The sequence below is a fragment of the Malaclemys terrapin genome, chromosome 2 (assembly GCF_027887155.1).
Source record: "Malaclemys terrapin pileata isolate rMalTer1 chromosome 2, rMalTer1.hap1, whole genome shotgun sequence".
Lineage (NCBI taxonomy): Eukaryota > Metazoa > Chordata > Testudines > Emydidae > Malaclemys > Malaclemys terrapin.
In genome coordinates this window covers 173,735,958-173,753,848 of record NC_071506.1, presented here as the reverse complement: position 1 = coordinate 173,753,848, position 17,891 = coordinate 173,735,958, and the positions used below count along the sequence as shown (strand labels likewise).

The 17,891-nt window shown below is 40.9% G+C and overlaps 1 protein-coding gene across 2 annotated transcripts in view; it reads left to right on the top strand.

The window, feature by feature from the left end:
* RECK (reversion inducing cysteine rich protein with kazal motifs) overlaps nt 1-17,891 on the top strand; it is a 134,582-nt gene that overhangs the window by 80,561 nt on the left and 36,130 nt on the right. For both annotated transcript variants that reach the window (XM_054018966.1, XM_054018967.1), the window contains 6 exons: nt 1,192-1,332; nt 7,166-7,354; nt 10,884-11,006; nt 11,632-11,803; nt 13,438-13,630; nt 17,379-17,589. In XM_054018966.1, the coding sequence (XP_053874941.1) occupies nt 1,192-1,332; nt 7,166-7,354; nt 10,884-11,006; nt 11,632-11,803; nt 13,438-13,630; nt 17,379-17,589 (1,029 nt within the window). The remainder of the gene's footprint in view (nt 1-1,191; nt 1,333-7,165; nt 7,355-10,883; nt 11,007-11,631; nt 11,804-13,437; nt 13,631-17,378; nt 17,590-17,891) is intronic.

Here is a 17,891-nt window from a genome sequence, read left to right as displayed (position 1 = left end):
AATCAAACATGATCCCCCATTTCCTTACACAACAAAAGACATCTGTCACAGTTTCAGGGTAACTGCATCTGCATTTCTCCCTCCTTTGTCCACTGTAGAAATGCTCATTCAGGTCTCAGGCCTTCAGTTATTCCACTACCATCTGAGCAGAGATTTGAGGCTGCGCAGCCCTCTGCCATATACTTTGATATCCCCAGCAAGCCAGTCTGCTGAACAGCCAGTACTTCTGCTGTGCTTTCTTTCTGAGGGCTATAGCCAGTGAGTGCCAGCCATTTCAAGTTATCACACAGCTCATTCTCAGCAGAGTATATTTATTGGGGTAAAAGGACAGAGAGAAAACATACATAAAACTATTCATGGATTTACATGCTTACTAAATATACCAGAAATTGTACAAGAGGCCCTGGTAGGCGAAAGTTTTTTTCACCCCCACCCATCCCCTATCTTGATAAAAAGGGCTGTGAGTACTTTATGGCTTGTACTGTCTGGCCTATCTTAGTTACAATGGGTTTTTGTTGTTGTTGTTGTTGTTGTTGTTTGGGGTTTTTGTGCTTTAAACATAAAATACAATATGTGAATGCAATATCTATCCCAGCATCCTTCACAACATCCTCTTCTCATCATGTTTCTGTATTTGAGTTACCTTTCCCATGTCATTGTCTCTCCTTTCCCCTCACTTTCCTTTTTCTCTTTATGCAAGGAAGTCATTACTACAGAGTCGAGGGAAACTGAGTTGAATCTTAACAGTTCACCAGTGACACCAAATTGTCTTCAAGAAACTATGTATGTTTCCAATTCATCTTCAGGCTGTCCTTTAACAACCCTGCTGTTGCTGTCATGGGGTTTCTCTTGATTAGAGATTGCCAATCAGTCCCAATTTGTGTTCTGTGTTGTAGACAAAACTTATTTGGGGAACAAGATTGATCAAACACATGGTTACTTATGAGTAGAATTTGGGCCAGGGTTTTCAGGAGTGAAGGGCTTAATATGTTAACCCATTACAAGTAACCTCTCATGTAAAGCTTCTACATAAGCATTCTCAACAGTGGAGAACGAAAGATTTCAAGAAATTGTATGTGGCAGAATAAAATTAAATGTTCAAAATAGGAAATGCCATGCTTTATTAGAAAAATTATCATGGACCTCGTTATTATTTAAATCACTGCAGCTGATCTGTAATTACAATTTCAGGCCCGAGTTCTTTAGGTAACATTGTGGAGGAGGTTACTCATCCATGTAATCCAAATCCTTGTGCTGCCAATCAGTTGTGTGAAGTAAATAGAAAAGGATGTCAGTCTGGAGAACCCTGTCTTCCCTATTTTTGTGTTCAAGGTAAGAGGTTTGGACTGCTATTTACACTTCAGCTGTTAGTTAAACGTGAATTGTAGAAATTTTGGTAAATATTTTAAAATGTGCTGGTAATATTCCAAAAAAAGGAAAAACTGTTTTAAGATTGTCACGGTTACCATTTTTCCCCACAAAGCGGGGGTTGTCTTTTCAACCTTTTTTTAGATCTCCCCAAGAATTTCTCATTTCCCTTTTTCATTTTTCTCCCTTCCCTCAAAAGACACATGTTTAAGGAATTTTCTGTCCGGTAGGCGATCTGAAAGTTTTTTTTTTTATTTTATTTTATTTCAATTTAGAATAAATAAAAGTGCCTTTATGTAGCCTCTGAGCATCATGCCAATTATTTAAAATTACAAAAACATAATGCAATACGAATCAACTCACCCCTTCCGCAAGCAGCAGCATACAATCAAATACTACTTCCCAGCCAGGTGAAACAAATGGACCCTGCAGTGAGTCCCGAAAGTCCTCAGATATCGGCTGTTTCAGACGAGGTCTCGAGAACATTCTAAGAGCTCTGGAGGTCCTTATGGCAAATGTCTGTGAAAGGTGGTATCTCAAGAAGGTTGGTCCTAGGCCATAGAAAGCTTAATCGGTCAAAAATAGCACCTTAAAGTCTTTCCAGAAACTCGCAGGTAAACAGTGCAGGTCCTAGAGCAGTGTCAGGTGTCATCTATAGAATGCCACCTGAGCTGCCTTTTGCACCAAGTCCAAATTCCAAATCATGAATTTGAGATGTAGACTCACATACAGGGTACATTGCAATAGTTTAACTTGGAAGTGGCAGAGACATGGATGATGGTAGCAAGATCCTCATTTAAAAGATACGGCAGTATCCGTATATGGTAAAATGCCTTTTTGACTGCTGCTACCTGATTCTCTAACCAGATTCCCAAGTCATTACCCCAGTCACCAATGGTGGCTGAACACCATCAATCTTATGGACAGATATTACCACCATTTCTTCCAGTTCCCTTTAAAGAATCAGGATTCAACCTGTGGCCTGGAGGCCACTTGTACCCCTACATTTTTTCTCTTGAGGGCAGTTGTGTTAGGAAGAATATTTTTATTTGATTGTGAATTGAAAATATTTCCCCTTGAGTGAGTGAGAGAGAGAGAGACTGATTTAATTGAAGGTTTTGAATCAGCTCCGTTGCTACTGAGAATAAGCAGAGATTATCACCTCCCCAGCTACATTCCACTATTTCCCTCTCAGCCTCAGGAGCATCTCTGATGAGAGCTGGGAGTGCTCTGAACAGCTGCTGTTACTTTACTCCTGCAGCTGCTCAGCAGTTTCCCTCACTGGCCATCTGCTATATCACAAAGGAAGGAAGGGTAGCTTGCTGGCCAGCTGTTCCAATACCTACATCCCTGCTGGGCTGTGGGAGCCCTGGAGAGAGAGAATGGATAGGTGCTCGAGTGGCTCTACCTAAGCCTAGAGAACTAGTTAAAAGTATTGATTGTGTCCCCATGACCTTTATGAAATAGCACGTTTGGCCCTGAGGCTGAAAAAGATGGATTTCACTGCACTGAATTGCACTGGCCTGACTTTTACAAGAGAGTGATTCAATTGCTAATGGAGACAGAAACTCTGTTTCAGAAAGTCCTCAGAAGGTTGAACTGTGACTCTAACATCTTCCTTGTGTTTTTAATAATTTTTTAATTAATTGACAATCCATGGGTTTAGTTTAGTAATTAATCAGTTACTCTTATCTATCTTAAAACAAACAACCCCCCAATTTTAGTTCTTTGAGTTACTGTCCCTAGGGGGACACCATGTAGATGCCCATACACCTTCCATCGAAGATTTGTTCAACAGGTCTGTAGGTCCATGCTTGCATCTTTCACTTCCATGTGCTCCAGAACAAGGATATATAGGGAAGGTCAGACTTACTGCCACTCAGTTCCTTTTCAACCACCTGTATTTAGACACAGAGCTTTGCAGTGTCCACTAGCTTATTTTCTCGCTCTCTGTATCTTATTTTTTTAGTATTCCTTATTTTTCCCTGGGCACAGGTTTGCCAGCTTTGGACTTGGATGCCCGCACCTATTCTACCACCGACTCACCTGCCAGTACCAACTACTCTAGCTCCTCTATTGGACGTGGGATGATACGTCTTCAGAGTCAAACATCTCTCTCCAGGATTTGACTACCTTTCCCTTACAGCCTCTGTCCCTTGTTATCTACCCTGACAAGGATACTCTGGGAATTAGTCATCATCCTCCCTGCCAATGTTGGCAGGAACATTCCTAGGGTCCCACACCCTTTCCATATGCCTCACCACATTGGCATTCTACCACATGGGCCCCTTCCCTGACCAGTTTTACAGGGAGCCTTGATGTAAAAAGGCCCGCCAAGAGGAGCCTTCAGGCCCAGAGTACCCCTTCCACAGCAAGCTCCACCTTCTCAGGGAGACTTTTTTCAGAGGATCAGGAGCCAGTGGAGCCTCCTTCCAATAAATGATTGGCGTCCCCAGATGAAGCAATCCTATCCCCTCCATCATCCTGTACTGATGACTTTAAAATTTTTTGGGATCTGATGAAGAGCGTGGCTGAGACACTACAAATTCCCCTTGAGAAGGTTCAGGAGGCCCAGCATTCCCTACCGGATATTTTCCACACTCCATCTCATCTACTCTATAGCAGAGCCCTCAGACCACAGCGAGGTCTTGCTTACAGCTCCTTGGCCATATGGCAGCCTGCACGTTTGTTATGCCTCACTCCAGATGCCTCCAAGTCTGGCTCAAACTGTTTATACATGCAACAGACACAGCCTGTCCAAAGGTGTCCATTCTCTAGAGAGTCCTTGACTCTCTCAGTTGCTGGAAGGACCCCTGCAGGGTCTGCATTGGGACATCTTTTTCATGTCTACCTCCCATAAGGACCATCACCTCAGACACATCTATGCTGGGTTTGGGAGCTCACCTTCAGGTCTTAATAGCACAAGGCACGTGGATCCCCCAGGAATCGTTGCTCCATACCAACATCCTTGAGCTATAGGCAGTCCATTACATATGCTGTTATTTCTCATCCAAGATCAAGGACCACTTTGTAAGTATTATGACGTACACCATTGCCCTGTTGTCTTACATCAACCAAGGAGGAGGAAAATCCCTGTCCTTAATTGCAGAAGCAATAAAGCTCTTGAATTGGTGTCTAATCCACCAAATCAATCTCTTCAGCATACCTACTAGGTCTGCAGAACACCATGGCAGACTATCTGAGCAGGCATTTCCTTCAGGATCACGAATAGGAACTGAACAATCATATCTTTTGGAAGATCTGCCTCACATCAGGCTCCCCAGAGGTAGATCTTTTTGTGACACCATTCAACACAAAATGCCATCATTTTGCTCATGGGTCAGGCTTAGTCACAACTCTCTGGAAGACGTTCTCCTGACTGCCACGCTACGTGTGCTGCTATATGCCTACCCTCCAATGTCTTTGCTTCTCAAAGTCCTAAACAAGCAGAGACAGGGAGAAAGCAAAGACAGGTATGGTTGTCGCACCTGATTTGGCTAGTGCTGAGACCACCTCTTCTCCTCCCTTTGGTGACAGACTGCCTGACCCAGAAATCAGGCTGTGTAACCCACACCAACTTCATTGCTACACCTTTGGGCATGGCTTCTTGATTGCTCTCTGGTCTAGAACAGGACAATTCTCCTGAGGTGCAGTCTGTGCTGCTAAACAGTAAGAAGCATGTCCTAAGGAAAACATACCTCCAGAAGTGAAAGCATTTTGTGTGCACAGTGGTCGTTGTCTTTGTCTGAGTCTTCTCTCTCTATCGTACTGGACTACCTGCTGAATTAAAAACCCAGGGATTATCTTTCAGGTCGACCAAGGTCCACCTGGCTCCTATTACAGCCTTTCACCAACCAGTTGAGTGGGTTTCAGTTTTTACTCACCTTACCTTACTAAAAGATTCCTGAAGGGTTTGACCAACCTCTTTCCTTCTGTAATACAGCCCACTCAACCTTAATTTAGTCCTTAATGCTTTGAGGGAATAAAAAAAACCCTTTGAGCCCATGTGCAGTTGTTTTCTTCTGTACTTGTCTCTTAAAACAGCCTTCCTTGTAGCCATTACTTTGGCCAGAAGAATAAGTGGACTGGGAGTCCTTATGGTTGATCCACCTCTACACTGTGTCGAGACAAGGTGACTATTTGTCCTCATCCTTATTTCCTGCTTAAATTCTTGTTGGACTCTCATGTCAATCAGGACATCCAGCTACTGGTTTTCTATCCCAAACCTCATGCTTCAAGGGAAGAGGCCAGTCTACATACTCTAGCTTTCAGAAGAGCCCTCACTTTTTATTGCCACAGGAATAACCTTTCAGATCCTTTCTCAGACCCTCTATCTCCATTGCTGAGAGAATAAAAGGAACTCCTCTTTCCTCACAAAGTCTATCTGAATAGGTCTCAGGGTGCAGCCTAACATGTTGCAAAGCTTGTGGGGTGCACCTTTCACCTAGGGTGACAGTCCATTCCATCAGAGCTCAGTCCACCTCTGTAGCTCTGCCTAAGAACATACCCATTGCAGACCTTTGCAAAGCTGCCACCTGATCATTAGTGCACACATTTTTGCAGCACTATGCTATCGTCACACTTTCAGACCTGATGCAGCTTTTGTTGAGGCCATTCTGTGAACTGTTCTTAACTCATCTCCTCAACACCCACCACTGTAATTAAGGTACTGCTCTGGAGTCACTTAATGTAGAGCATCTCTAGGGACAATAGCCTGGAGAAGGAGAGGTTACTTACCTCTGCAGTAACTGAAGTTCAAGGTGTTTTGTCCCTCTGGGAGCCCCACTACCTTCCCTCCTTTCCTCTCTGTTTCGGAATTCTTGCCTTGAACTTCGGAGTTGAGAAGGTCCAACTTTCCCTATATAACCTCGTTCTGGAGCATGAGAATGTGTAGGATACAGGTGCGGACACTCACTACTGATGAAAAATTTCCAATCAAAGGTGCACATGCATGCCATACACCTAACATCGAGCACCCACAATGACAAAATATCTTGAAGAACTCTTAACTACTGTAGAGGTAAGTAATCTCTTCTTTCCTGTTCCTTTCACTATCCCTTGCACTTCCTGGCTTTTAATCCTCCTCTTCCTTTTCCTTTCTCCATCTCACTGCTGTTTTTCTATCTCTTCCTCTTCTTTCTTTCTTTCTTTCTTTCTCTTAACTTTTTTATTCCTTTTTATTTTGTTAACATATTTTCATAATGTGTTATTGAGTGTCTTCAAAATGCACACAAGAATAGAAGCAAGGAAGAGGAAAGGAGGTCAGGAAAGAGAAACAACAGAGCTTAGTTGCCAGATTTTAGTACAAGTTAGGAGCTGGTGTATCTTAAGTGTGTGGCATTTGTCATGTCCATGTATTCTGACGCAGAATGATGGGGAAACTAGGAGAGCTGATTAGCGTGATGTGAAACTACACATTTTCTTTTTGCATTTGCATGCAAAAAGTAGTATTTCTGCATGTATTTAGGAATTTTATCTTGGGCAAATTCTTCACATTTCTGCCAGTTACCATTGATCCTGAAAATGGTGAAATCCTTTCCCAAGAGCAATATTATGGATTGTACCAATGTTATTATTCACAAAGAGAACCACTTTTGGATGCAAAATGACACTCCTCTGCCTCCAAAAACTGCTTTCCATTTTTGCAGAAATTTGAAGATGTATATATTTTTTCCACAAATCCTCAGAAGTGATTTTTCCACCATCAGAATTTCTTCATACAGAGTATTTGTTATCCCTAAACATTTCTGAAACGTAATTCATTTTTAATGAGCTGATGTTTCTTTTATGTGCATAGGTTGCAAGTTGGGAGAAGCTTCAGATTTTATTGTCCGCCAAGGTACACTTATTCAGGTTCCATCATCTGCAGGAGATGTTGGTTGCTTCAAAATTTGTACCTGTGGACAGAGTGGACTGTTAGAAAACTGTATGGAGATGCACTGTGTTGACCTCCAAAAGTCATGTATTGTTGGAGGACAAAGGAAAAGTAAGTACAGGATTAGACTCAGTTTCTGCAAACTAAGAGTGTATTTTCTGGGAGGGCGGTGAACGCCAAGGCCATCTGCTTGAAGTCCTGTCCTCTCAGCACTGGTTCATGTTCTCTGGCCTTTTCAAGTTCCCTGACAGTGTGAGTTATTTAAGGAGCGATGGGGCCAATGGCTGTCCCTCCTTGGAACTCCTCCGAATGGAAAAGAGCATAAGTGAATGCTGCCTCTGGCGGTCTTGACTTGGACAGGCTTACTCCACAGAGCTGGTGGGGGAATGCTGTGCAGAGAGAGCTTATTCCCCAGTCCCTACTCCTGCAGTGATACAGTATCATGTGTTTGAGCAACATTCTGCATTAGGTGGTTTCATGAGATTTCTATAGAGAAAAATATTCTCTGCACAACATGAAGTACATAAATGTTTCTTAAAAAGAGCGAACAAAAACTACACACAATAGCAAGACATAAATATTGATTATTTAATTGTTACCTAAAAGTGTAACTTAGGGTTACCATATGTCCTCATTTTCAGTTGTTAATCGCCATCCCCTCTCTCCTCTTGGGGTGTCAGCTCGCTGCAGCCTGTGGATTGCAATCCTCTCCCCTTCCCGTGCTGCTGCAACCCCGCGCCCCACGGCTAGGAGCGGTGGCGTCTCTGCAGCCAGCTGTGGGGGGGGGGGGGACGGACTCGCGGCCGCTTCTACCTCCTCCAAGCATCCCCCATGGCTCTGGCAGAGCCTCGGTCTCCTCCCTCCACCCCAGCCATGCAAGGAGCCCTCTCCCCTCCCCCGCCAGCGGTCCGTGCAGCCGGGGCTTCCTCCCCCTCCCAACCTCCTGCAGAGCCGCTGCCTGGGGGGAGGGTCCCGGCGCAGGGGAAAGTTTCTCAGCGCACGGCGGTGGCTCCCGGGCGCGCGAGCTCCCCCCCATCTACCTGGAAGGGCCCGCGCTGCAGCGCCTCCCGCAGCCGCCTGGCCTGAGCTGCCGCAGCCTTACCAGGTCCAGCTGAGAGCGAGGCGAGACCCCCCTGAGCCCGGGGGTGAGGTCTGGGCCACGCACGCAGCACTTCTCTGCTCCAGCCTGGCCAGAGAGGGAGCCTGTGGCTGGGATGCAGCCTCGCAGTTGGGAGCGCGTTGGGGCTGGGATGCCCAGCTCGGTGGCAGGCCCGCGGCCCGAAGCAACTTCCCGTCCCCCTGTCTCTGGCTGCTGGTGCGCGGGGGTAGCGCCCGGCCAGGGGCACATGGGCTGGAGAGCGGCGGGAGCCGGGAAAGTTGGAGCCTGGGGAGGAGGCAGCTGTTTCGCGTGGCTGGGAGGGAGGTGGGAGGAAGGGGAATGTGGTGTGCTCAGGGGAAGAGGCGGGGCTGGGGCAGGGATTTGGGGCAGGGGTCCAATGGGGCAGGGAGGGGGCGGAGTTGGGGCGGGCACTTTTGGGAAGGGGTTGGAATGGGGGTGGGGAAGGGGTGGAGTTGGGGCGGGGCCAGGAGCCCCTGTGGAATGTCTGTTTTTTTGTTTTTTGTTTTTTTTCAGTGTTCAAATATGGTAACCCTATGTGACTGCTTTTATGGACGTTTTTCTTTCAGTACTCTACTAGTATACTCTAAATAGTACCATGGATTTCATTGTTTACAGTTAAGATGCATATATTAAGTTTACCCATTGTTTATCCATAGTTTACAAGTGCCTCTCTTTGTGTTTGGTTTAGAAACTTCATTAGAACTTAGCTAAATCAAATAATGCTATGGCTCAAGTTAGGGTTAAAAAAAACCTATTTGTAAAGCATTTGTCATAGTTTCTCATGGAATGATGACGACGGAATATTTATTTTGCTTTCATAAAGGCAGGAATTGCTTATTCTAACATTCATTTTTTTCAGGTCTTTTTATTTGGCGTTTACAATGGGTTACTCATAGTAGTAACCATTATGGTCTGTAATAAATGTTTGCAAGATCAGGTCCAATGTAGGAATTGATCTTCAGATAACCTTTTACCATATTATGTGAAAAAATCTATATTAATGCAATGTTAATGTTGCAAATTTAAATAAATAAGTTGTTTCACAATCACTTAGATTCAACAAACTAATCACTTCTTAATCTAGTCTGCTTTCATACTGTTACATTTATCTGTATTTCATTACAGAAATGGCATTTATTAATTTTGGCTTATTTGTTGTGAAGGATTGCCCTCTAGATTAAGGGGTGATTAGTTTGTTGAATTTTATGGAATGTCTACACTGCAGTTGGACACCTGCAACTGGCCCATGGTAGCTGACTTGGGCTCACAGAGCTCAGGCGGTGGGGCTGTTTTCTTGCTTTCTTTCCTTACTTACTTCACAGGGTCCTAGAGCCCGGGCTCTACCCCAAGCCCAAAGGTCTACACTACAGTTACACAGCCCCTTAACCCAAGCCTCACGAGTCTGAGTCAGGTGGCATAGGTCAGCCACAAATTTTTAATTGCAGCGTAGATATACCCTAAGTGACTATGAAAGTAAAACACTGATCACCTTGCTGAAACCAAATTGGGTCTTGGCAGCTGCAATATTAAGGGCTCAGTCCTGAAAATTCTGAGGATAGGCCTTTGTTTATGTATATCCCTTCAAAGGATCTGGCCCTAAGTTCCTCTATACTGTTTTGCCAGTATGTCTCAGTAGTGAGTGTAAACACTCATTGTTCCGTACTGCTATGGAGTAGACACAGCTGCCTGCAGCTAATAATGCCAGATTGTGATGTGTTGTTTTTTTTAACTTGGACAGATATGCACTGGGAGCTAGTTTAAGACCATAAATAACATTTGCAAATTATTGACTATGGGTTAGACTGAGATAATGTTCTCGGATCATAAAAAGGGCACACCGGGGAGGGAAGTGAGCAGTGCAAAGGGTGCAGGCTCATAAATAAGGATCTATCTCAGGATGTGATGGTCTATTACTTCGCACTTTAAACAGAAATTTTAATACTATTCAGGAAAAAAAAATCTATAATACAAAAGTTAGCAAACTTGCCTGGAGTTTACCTAAGTGCAATTCAACAGAAAAGTATCTTTAAACGTATCTTTAAGAAAGTCAAATATTAAAAAAAGAAGATCACAAGCCAAGGTGTTATAAACATTTTTACACCAATCTGGAGAGCTTTAGCATTTTCATTTCCTGAGTATTTTATTTTTGCAACCTTAACATTACAGTTTTACATAGGTTTTAGCATTTTATTTGTAATTTTTTTTGTTTTTAAAAGGAACTGCCTGAGTATTTTTCCCCACTTTCCCATTAGTCAAAAACACGAGTGAGTGGATTTTCCTCAAGTTAAATGCAAAAACATTCTGAACTCTGACCAAGAATAGAAATTTCAGCTCAAACAAACAAACCCATTTCTGAAAGTTTCATGAACATGAGAAAAATGGGGAATAGTTTATAACGAAATTCTGTCTCCAGCTTTAACTATATAAAGTAAGTCTTTTAGATCAGTGTCTCTTGGTGGGGGGAATGTCTGTACTCATTTGTAATTATACACATAAAATACTTCTCTCTCTTATTTTAAGGCCATGGAACATCCTTTAACATAGATTGTAATGTCTGTTCTTGTTTCGCTGGAAACTTGATATGTTCCACTCGTCAGTGTCTTAATGAGCATAACTCAGCAGAGGAACGTCGTATGTTTACAGGTACCGTTTTCCAAAATCCAGAAACTTTACATGTTCATTTGAGTCCTAACAGTAAAGTAAAAGGCTGACTTAGAACTCTTCTTGCAGTTTGTCCAGAAAATTTCAAAATGTCAGTGGCAAGTCACTGTGGTTCTGTTTTTTGTTTGTTTTTAAACTAAAGCCTGGTCTACCCTAGAAGCTTATATTGGTATAGCTACATCTCTCAGGGGTGTGGATTTCACACCCCTGACAGATATAGCTATACCAATGTGACCTCCAGTGTAGACAGTTCTAGGCTGACAGAAGAATTCTTCCATCAACCTAGCTATTGCCTCTTGGGGGAGTGGGCTACCTATGCCAATGGCAGAAACCCTCCCACTGGCATAGGTAGTGTCCACATTGAAGCGCTACAGCGGTGTAACCTCAGCTGTAGTGTTTTAAGTGTAGACATACTCTTAAGATTTTTGCACTGAGTTGAGGCCAAAGAAGGTCAAATGACTTGTCCAAGATTACATATGACTTGTCCCAATACAGCTAGCTCAGTTATTTGCTTCACCTGCTGGTCACACATACCCTAATATTTTGTACATTTTTTGCCAATGAAACTATACAAGCCAAATTACTGATCTGTATATTATTTTTTCAGGTCTACCATGTAACTGTGCTGATCAGTTTGTCCCAGTGTGTGGGCAAAATGGACGCACATATCCAAGTGCATGCATAGCACGATGTGTTGGGCTCCAGGACAATCAGTTTGAATTTGGATCATGTATCTCCAAGGATCCTTGTAACCCTAACCCTTGTACCAAAAATCAGAGGTAAAGATTAAATATGTAAATATATTTGACATTTTTAATTGATAAATCAGTTTATACTTCCTTCCCTGGCAATGATACTATATATTGTAATTATAGCAATATTTTACAAATCAAGTAAACAAGTGGGAATTTGTGAGATACCTAATTTCTAATTTTGCAATACTCACAGACTGCAATAAGTGTCTGCATTTTGTTCAGTTGATTATTTCTGAAATGTTAACATTTTCTTTAAAATGCATGTTGCAGATTCTACTTTTAGAAATAAAACAGAATTATTATATAAATGTGATAATGGGTGGACTGGATGGTTTATGGTATTGGAAATAAGATATGGGGCTTTTTACCTCCTTGTAACCTTTATACATCTGATGTCTTTTCAGTCCAATGGCTAAAGAAAGGAACTGAGTCAGGAGTGATCTGTGCCTTTTTTTTAATCTGTAAAATAGAAACAATACACACTGTTGTAAAGCAATTATAACTTCTCTGGTGAAAGGCATTATATAAGTACTAAGTGTTGTTGTATTGCTAATTTGTGAAATCTCTCAATAGCCTCTGTCCAGTCCCTGCTGTTTCATTTTAACAGAGTCAGATAATCTTTAAAAGAACATAAACAAAAATGTGGCACAATACCACTGATGAGAAAACTAAAGATAAGTAATAAATAAAATGCACGGCTCCCAATATTAGTGTCTCTCTATTTTCAGTCTATCAGCAAAATCTATAGAACACAGGGTAATAGGCCTCAGCGACAATTAAGGCACGCTCTACAAAATGATTGGCAGTATTATGAGCAGATAGAGGAGATTTGTAGAACAGCCATTTGGCTTTCCATCAGTACATTCATCACACTACAGGCTGGAGTTTCTACCCTTAGCAGAAGGATATCTTGGTAAGAAGGTGCTGCAAACAGTGATTCCCAGATAAATTTTCCATATAAAGCACTTACTTTGTATTAAAAAAAGTATTTGTGTTAATTTATCTTAGCATCCTTTCCCTCTCTATTTCTGTTCTCTGCTGCTCTGTATTTCCCTTCAGTGACAGATTAGGGGAGATGTCACTGTCAGAAGAGAAGTTATATTAGGTATTACATTTTTCAGTTATTTTTTTTTTCAATCCCAGGTTGAACATAATCAATTAATGGAATTTGGTCCTTTGTTTTTAATGGTAATTGTATACTATCTCAGGGCAGTGTTCAGCTAGAATTGTGCAACATAGCTGTTTCTGTTCATAAAAATTCAGTTAACTTTTTGCTTTTGTTCGTTGTTTTGGTATTGGTTCAGATGGGTTCATACTCTGACTTTTGCTTGAACCTATATTTGCAAAGTGAAACTTAGAAACTGATAGTTCTAGCAAGGTTTTCCCCAAACCCAGGACAGAACACTTGCAGAGAGGAGGATTTGTATTTTGAATCTCATCTCAGGTTCATATACCTCGACAAAATTTTATGCAGTACTAGGTTTGTAGTGAACCCTGAAACTAGATTACCTGAAATATTTTGTTACACAAGTTTTCTACCACTCTACTTAGCCATACCTAGCTCTAAAGCCTGTGAAAGTATGCCAAAAGTTAATGTTCCCCTGAATATTTTGAGTTAATAAACCTACATAATGTGAAAATGTTATTAATTTATGCAGGTGCATACCAAAGCAGCAGGTTTGCTTAACGAGTTTTGAGAAGTTTGGATGTAGCCAGCATGAATGTGTGCCAAGACAATTCAGTTGTGACCAGTTACGGGATCCTGTTTGTGACACAGATAATATGGAATATAATAACTTGTGTACTTTGTACCAAAAAGGAAAAAATGTATCATACAGGGGTCCATGCCAGGTATGAAATAGTTTTTGCAATATTTACCAGCTATTCAACAGCATTCTTTAATGTTCCATTTTCATTTGCCATGTCCAACCAGAATTTATTTCTGGTTCACAAAAAATTCTCATTAAAGTAATGCTTTCAAAAACATAGTATCTGAGTTGGGGCACTCAATAAAATAAAATAAAATATATGTAAAAAACGGTGGAAATCAAAGCAATTTAATCATGATTTAAATAAGCAATCAGGAAACCTTGACTTAACTAATCAATTTTAATGGTGTTTTGCATTTGTACTTTTTAGTTATTTTCTTAAAGAAATGGTGATTCTCATTGGTAATGATTAAAATTTATTAATTTGCAGCTAAATATAGACTTTACACTAAATTTGGTGCTCTTTTTGCTAACCAGGAAGATACACATCTATACACATTTATTTAGCTTAAATTAAATGTATTCAAATTCTTAATTTTTACTTTTTTATTGTTTTAGAAAATGGTGAATAATGCATTTCTTATTTACAAGATAATTTTTTATTTTTTTTCAAGTTCTGGCTAGAAATTTAAAACTAATTAAAATGCACAAAATATTTTAATTTACAAAAAAATAAACCACGTTAAATATGCTGGAAAATAAGAAAAGTTAGTTCTAAATGCAAACGTGTTTTTTTTTTTAACTGATTTATTATTTATTAGCTCTAGTTGGTGAATTGAACTGATTGGTTTTGGTCACCATATCAAGATTTTAGATCTAGTAGATCTCATCCTCACACCTATTTTGATTCATAGATTGGAAGAGCAAAGCAATCTTTCCTGCTCTTTCAACTGCCAACTGGTTTCTTAACTTTGAATGATCCAGTCATTGAACTGAACTATTTTCTCTGCACCTGCCAAAGAGGCTACTGCTGTCAAAAGCTGGTGCTTAGACAATGACTTCCAACAGTTCAGTGATATGCCTTATTTTAAAACTTGGCAGAAAATATTTACTACCTAACATTATTTTTGCATTTAATTTAAATGATATTAATAGATTATAATAAGTTTGGCCTTAACATATGTTGTCAATTTCAAATTTAATTTTAAATTGGTTTTTTTTTAATGTATTTAATTTAATTTTTTTAAAGGATTTTTAAAAAATTTAAATTGGATATTTTTGTTTTGTTATTTTAAATCATGGATTTTTATCCACCTTGAAGTAAAATAAAAGTAGGATTGAGTCGGCAAAATTTTGATTGCCAAGCCACGTGTAAAATAAGCACTGTATATTATGGCCAGTTCTTTTTGTCAATTCAAAGTTTCATAGCTGTGCTCACTCCTGGGCTCTGGGAACAAATCAAAAGTTTTAGGTATGCTTATTTATGTATATGTTCTGATCATGTTAGCACCAGGTTTTGCCATATATTTTTCTTATTAAAGGAAAACTACAGTGATTAGTTACAGTATCTTGGATAGCTAACTAAATATGGTGTTTGCTAGATAGAACAGAGCTGTTTGAATGAAATATATTTTCTCTAAGTATATTTTCATACAGACTAACCACAGATCCTTTTAACTGATACATTTTAAAAAAAGCAATATATTGTGTATATATATGTTCGCCTTTGCTATCCTCCTCACTCACTCAACCCAGCTGTCTCTTCATTGCTTTCATGTATTCCATTATTTCATACTACAGTTGTCTTATTCTTATTTATCTGCTTCTTGTGGCTGTCATGACTGGGATATGGATGGTCTGACCTAGTGGTCAGAGCAGGAGTTGGGAGTCAGGCCAGGTCAAATACCAGGAGATCAGAGTTTGAGACAGGCCAGAGGGCAAACTGAGAGTCGACTGTCCGAGTCAGTTACCAGGAGATCAGAAGCAGGAGACAAACTTGAGAGCAGAGCTACGGATCGATGACCAGATCAGGGTACCAGGAAGGGTAGCGAGGGGAGCAGGAGGCCAAGGAGGAAGCACAAGAGACACAGTCCAGAGCAAGGTGGATCCCAGTTGCATGGGCAACTTCCTGTTTCTACGCTGTGTATAAATAGGAGCTGTGAACCAATTAGGACCCTCAGCATTCTGCCAAACAGCTCCTAAGATTGGGGTCCTCTGTCTGAGTTCAGCTCCTATTCTGACAACAGTTAGCTGGTCCCTGAGTGGCAGGTTGGAACCTGCTAGCACCAGAGAGCCTCATGTAACAGGGTTCATGACCCACTGTCCCTGACAGTGGCCTTGGAGTTGCTGGTTGGCTAGTTCTGTCCACTCAGTACCATCCTCTCAGTTTATCTTACTAGGGAGATCTGCACCTGTCTAGTGAATCAGACATTTGTGTGGCTTGCTTTGTCTTGTTATCTACACAGACCAAGAATTCACTGTAGATAAGACACAAACCAGCTTTTATTTTTACTACCTTAGAAGTTGTTTCAGCAGAGTTTTAATAGCTATGTCAAGAAGACAGTCAGAAAGCAGCAAAGTTCCCTTTTACATTTTCTTAGAACACTATTAAATATACGTCTATTTTTCTAACACAGTTCATTATACAATTCTTTACACGGTGCACAAAGATCAAATGTCCATGATGATGTCAGCTACCTTTGATGCTGCTGGCAGAGGTATTATTGTCAGGGCTGTAGTCCCTAGCAAGGGAAGATGGAGTTGGGCTTGTCTCTCTTTTTTTTCCACTTGAGAGGACTCTGAGGATAGCGTGGGGTGACAGCTTATCTGGGAGTACTCTGGAGGAGACTTTGAACTCAATTCACTTCTCCCCTTGGTCCAACAATTTGAATTTGTTGGCTTTTCGAGTACACTTTTCCTGAGTGTGTTGGTTGGTTTGTTGGTTTTCTTTTGGGGAGTTATTGTTAATTGGCACTAGTTCAGTTGGAAAAAAAGTATTAATTTTTATGGTTGTTTGTACATATACCTAGAAGGCATGATAGGGACATAAAAAACAAAACAAAAAACAAACAAAAAGAATCAACAATAAAACCAAGCACCAAACAAATATACATATGTTGGGCTGAAATCTGTAATAACAGTAATAAATTTTACTCCTTTGAAATAAAACTATCAACATGAGGTTATATCTTTCTAAACCCTTTATTTTATAAAGTAATTTTAAGAACGTGAAAAACATATTCAGAATTTGCTACGCTTACCCCTTTTTTGTTGTTTTAGTGCTTGTTTCCCAATACCTGATTTTTAACAGCACCCTCATTTCCTGTCCCTTAACAGAAGTAAATCTTAGGCCTGGTCCACACTAACCCCCCACTTCGAACTAAGATATGCAACTTCAGCTACGTGAATAACGTAGCTGAAGTCGAAGTACCTTAGTTCGAACTTACTGCGGGTCCAGACGCGGCAGGCAGGCTCCCCCGTCGACTCCACATACTCCTCTCGCGGAGCAGGAGTACTGGCATCGACGGCGAGCACTTCTGGGATCGATTTATCGTGTCTAGACAAGATGCGATAAATCGATCCCAGAAGATCGATTGCGTACCGCCGGACCCAGAGGTAAGTATAGACCTACCCTTAGGTGCCTCTTAAACCTACAGTATTTATATTCTTCTGTTGTCTTCTCTTGTAACTTACTCCTTTTGTTTATTATACATTTCATAAAATTGCATGGGCTATTTACTCTAGATTTCCATTACTGACTTTTGACACACTTTGCTAGCATGAGCAGTGTATCCCTATCAACTTTAAAACTACTATAAGGTCATCCTGAAGTCTTGTCTCCAACGTAAATAAACCAAGTTTTTTGCACTTTTTTACAAACTCTTTTTCAGCCCTTCTGCAAATCAGTGGAACCAGTATGTGGACATAATGGTGAAACCTACAATAATGTGTGTGCTGCCTATTCTGACCGTGTGGCTGTGGACTACTATGGACATTGTCAAGCTGTAGGAGTTGTCTCAGACTATAGTTTACAAACAGAATGCACCTCTGTTAAATGTCCTCATCTTTCTGCAACTGGATGCAAACCAGTTGTTGCACCAGGTATGTTTGTTGCTAATGCTTAATCAAGGTATATGAGTGTCTGAAGTCTACTCGTATAAGCAAGTTGGTGTGGACCAAAATGATTTATTTGAAAAATATATTCTATTCTGTGTGTGTGTGTGACCATTACAAGACTTATTCTGAGGACTTAATTAGGACTTACGCGGTACATAAGCTTTCTGATAGACCTTTGTGCAAAGAGGATTTCATTAATATTGAGATGTGCCTTCAGAGCAGTCTCCATTTCACTGGACACACATGGTGCAGATGAGTGACTTTTCCAGTGTATAGCCAAGAGTGGG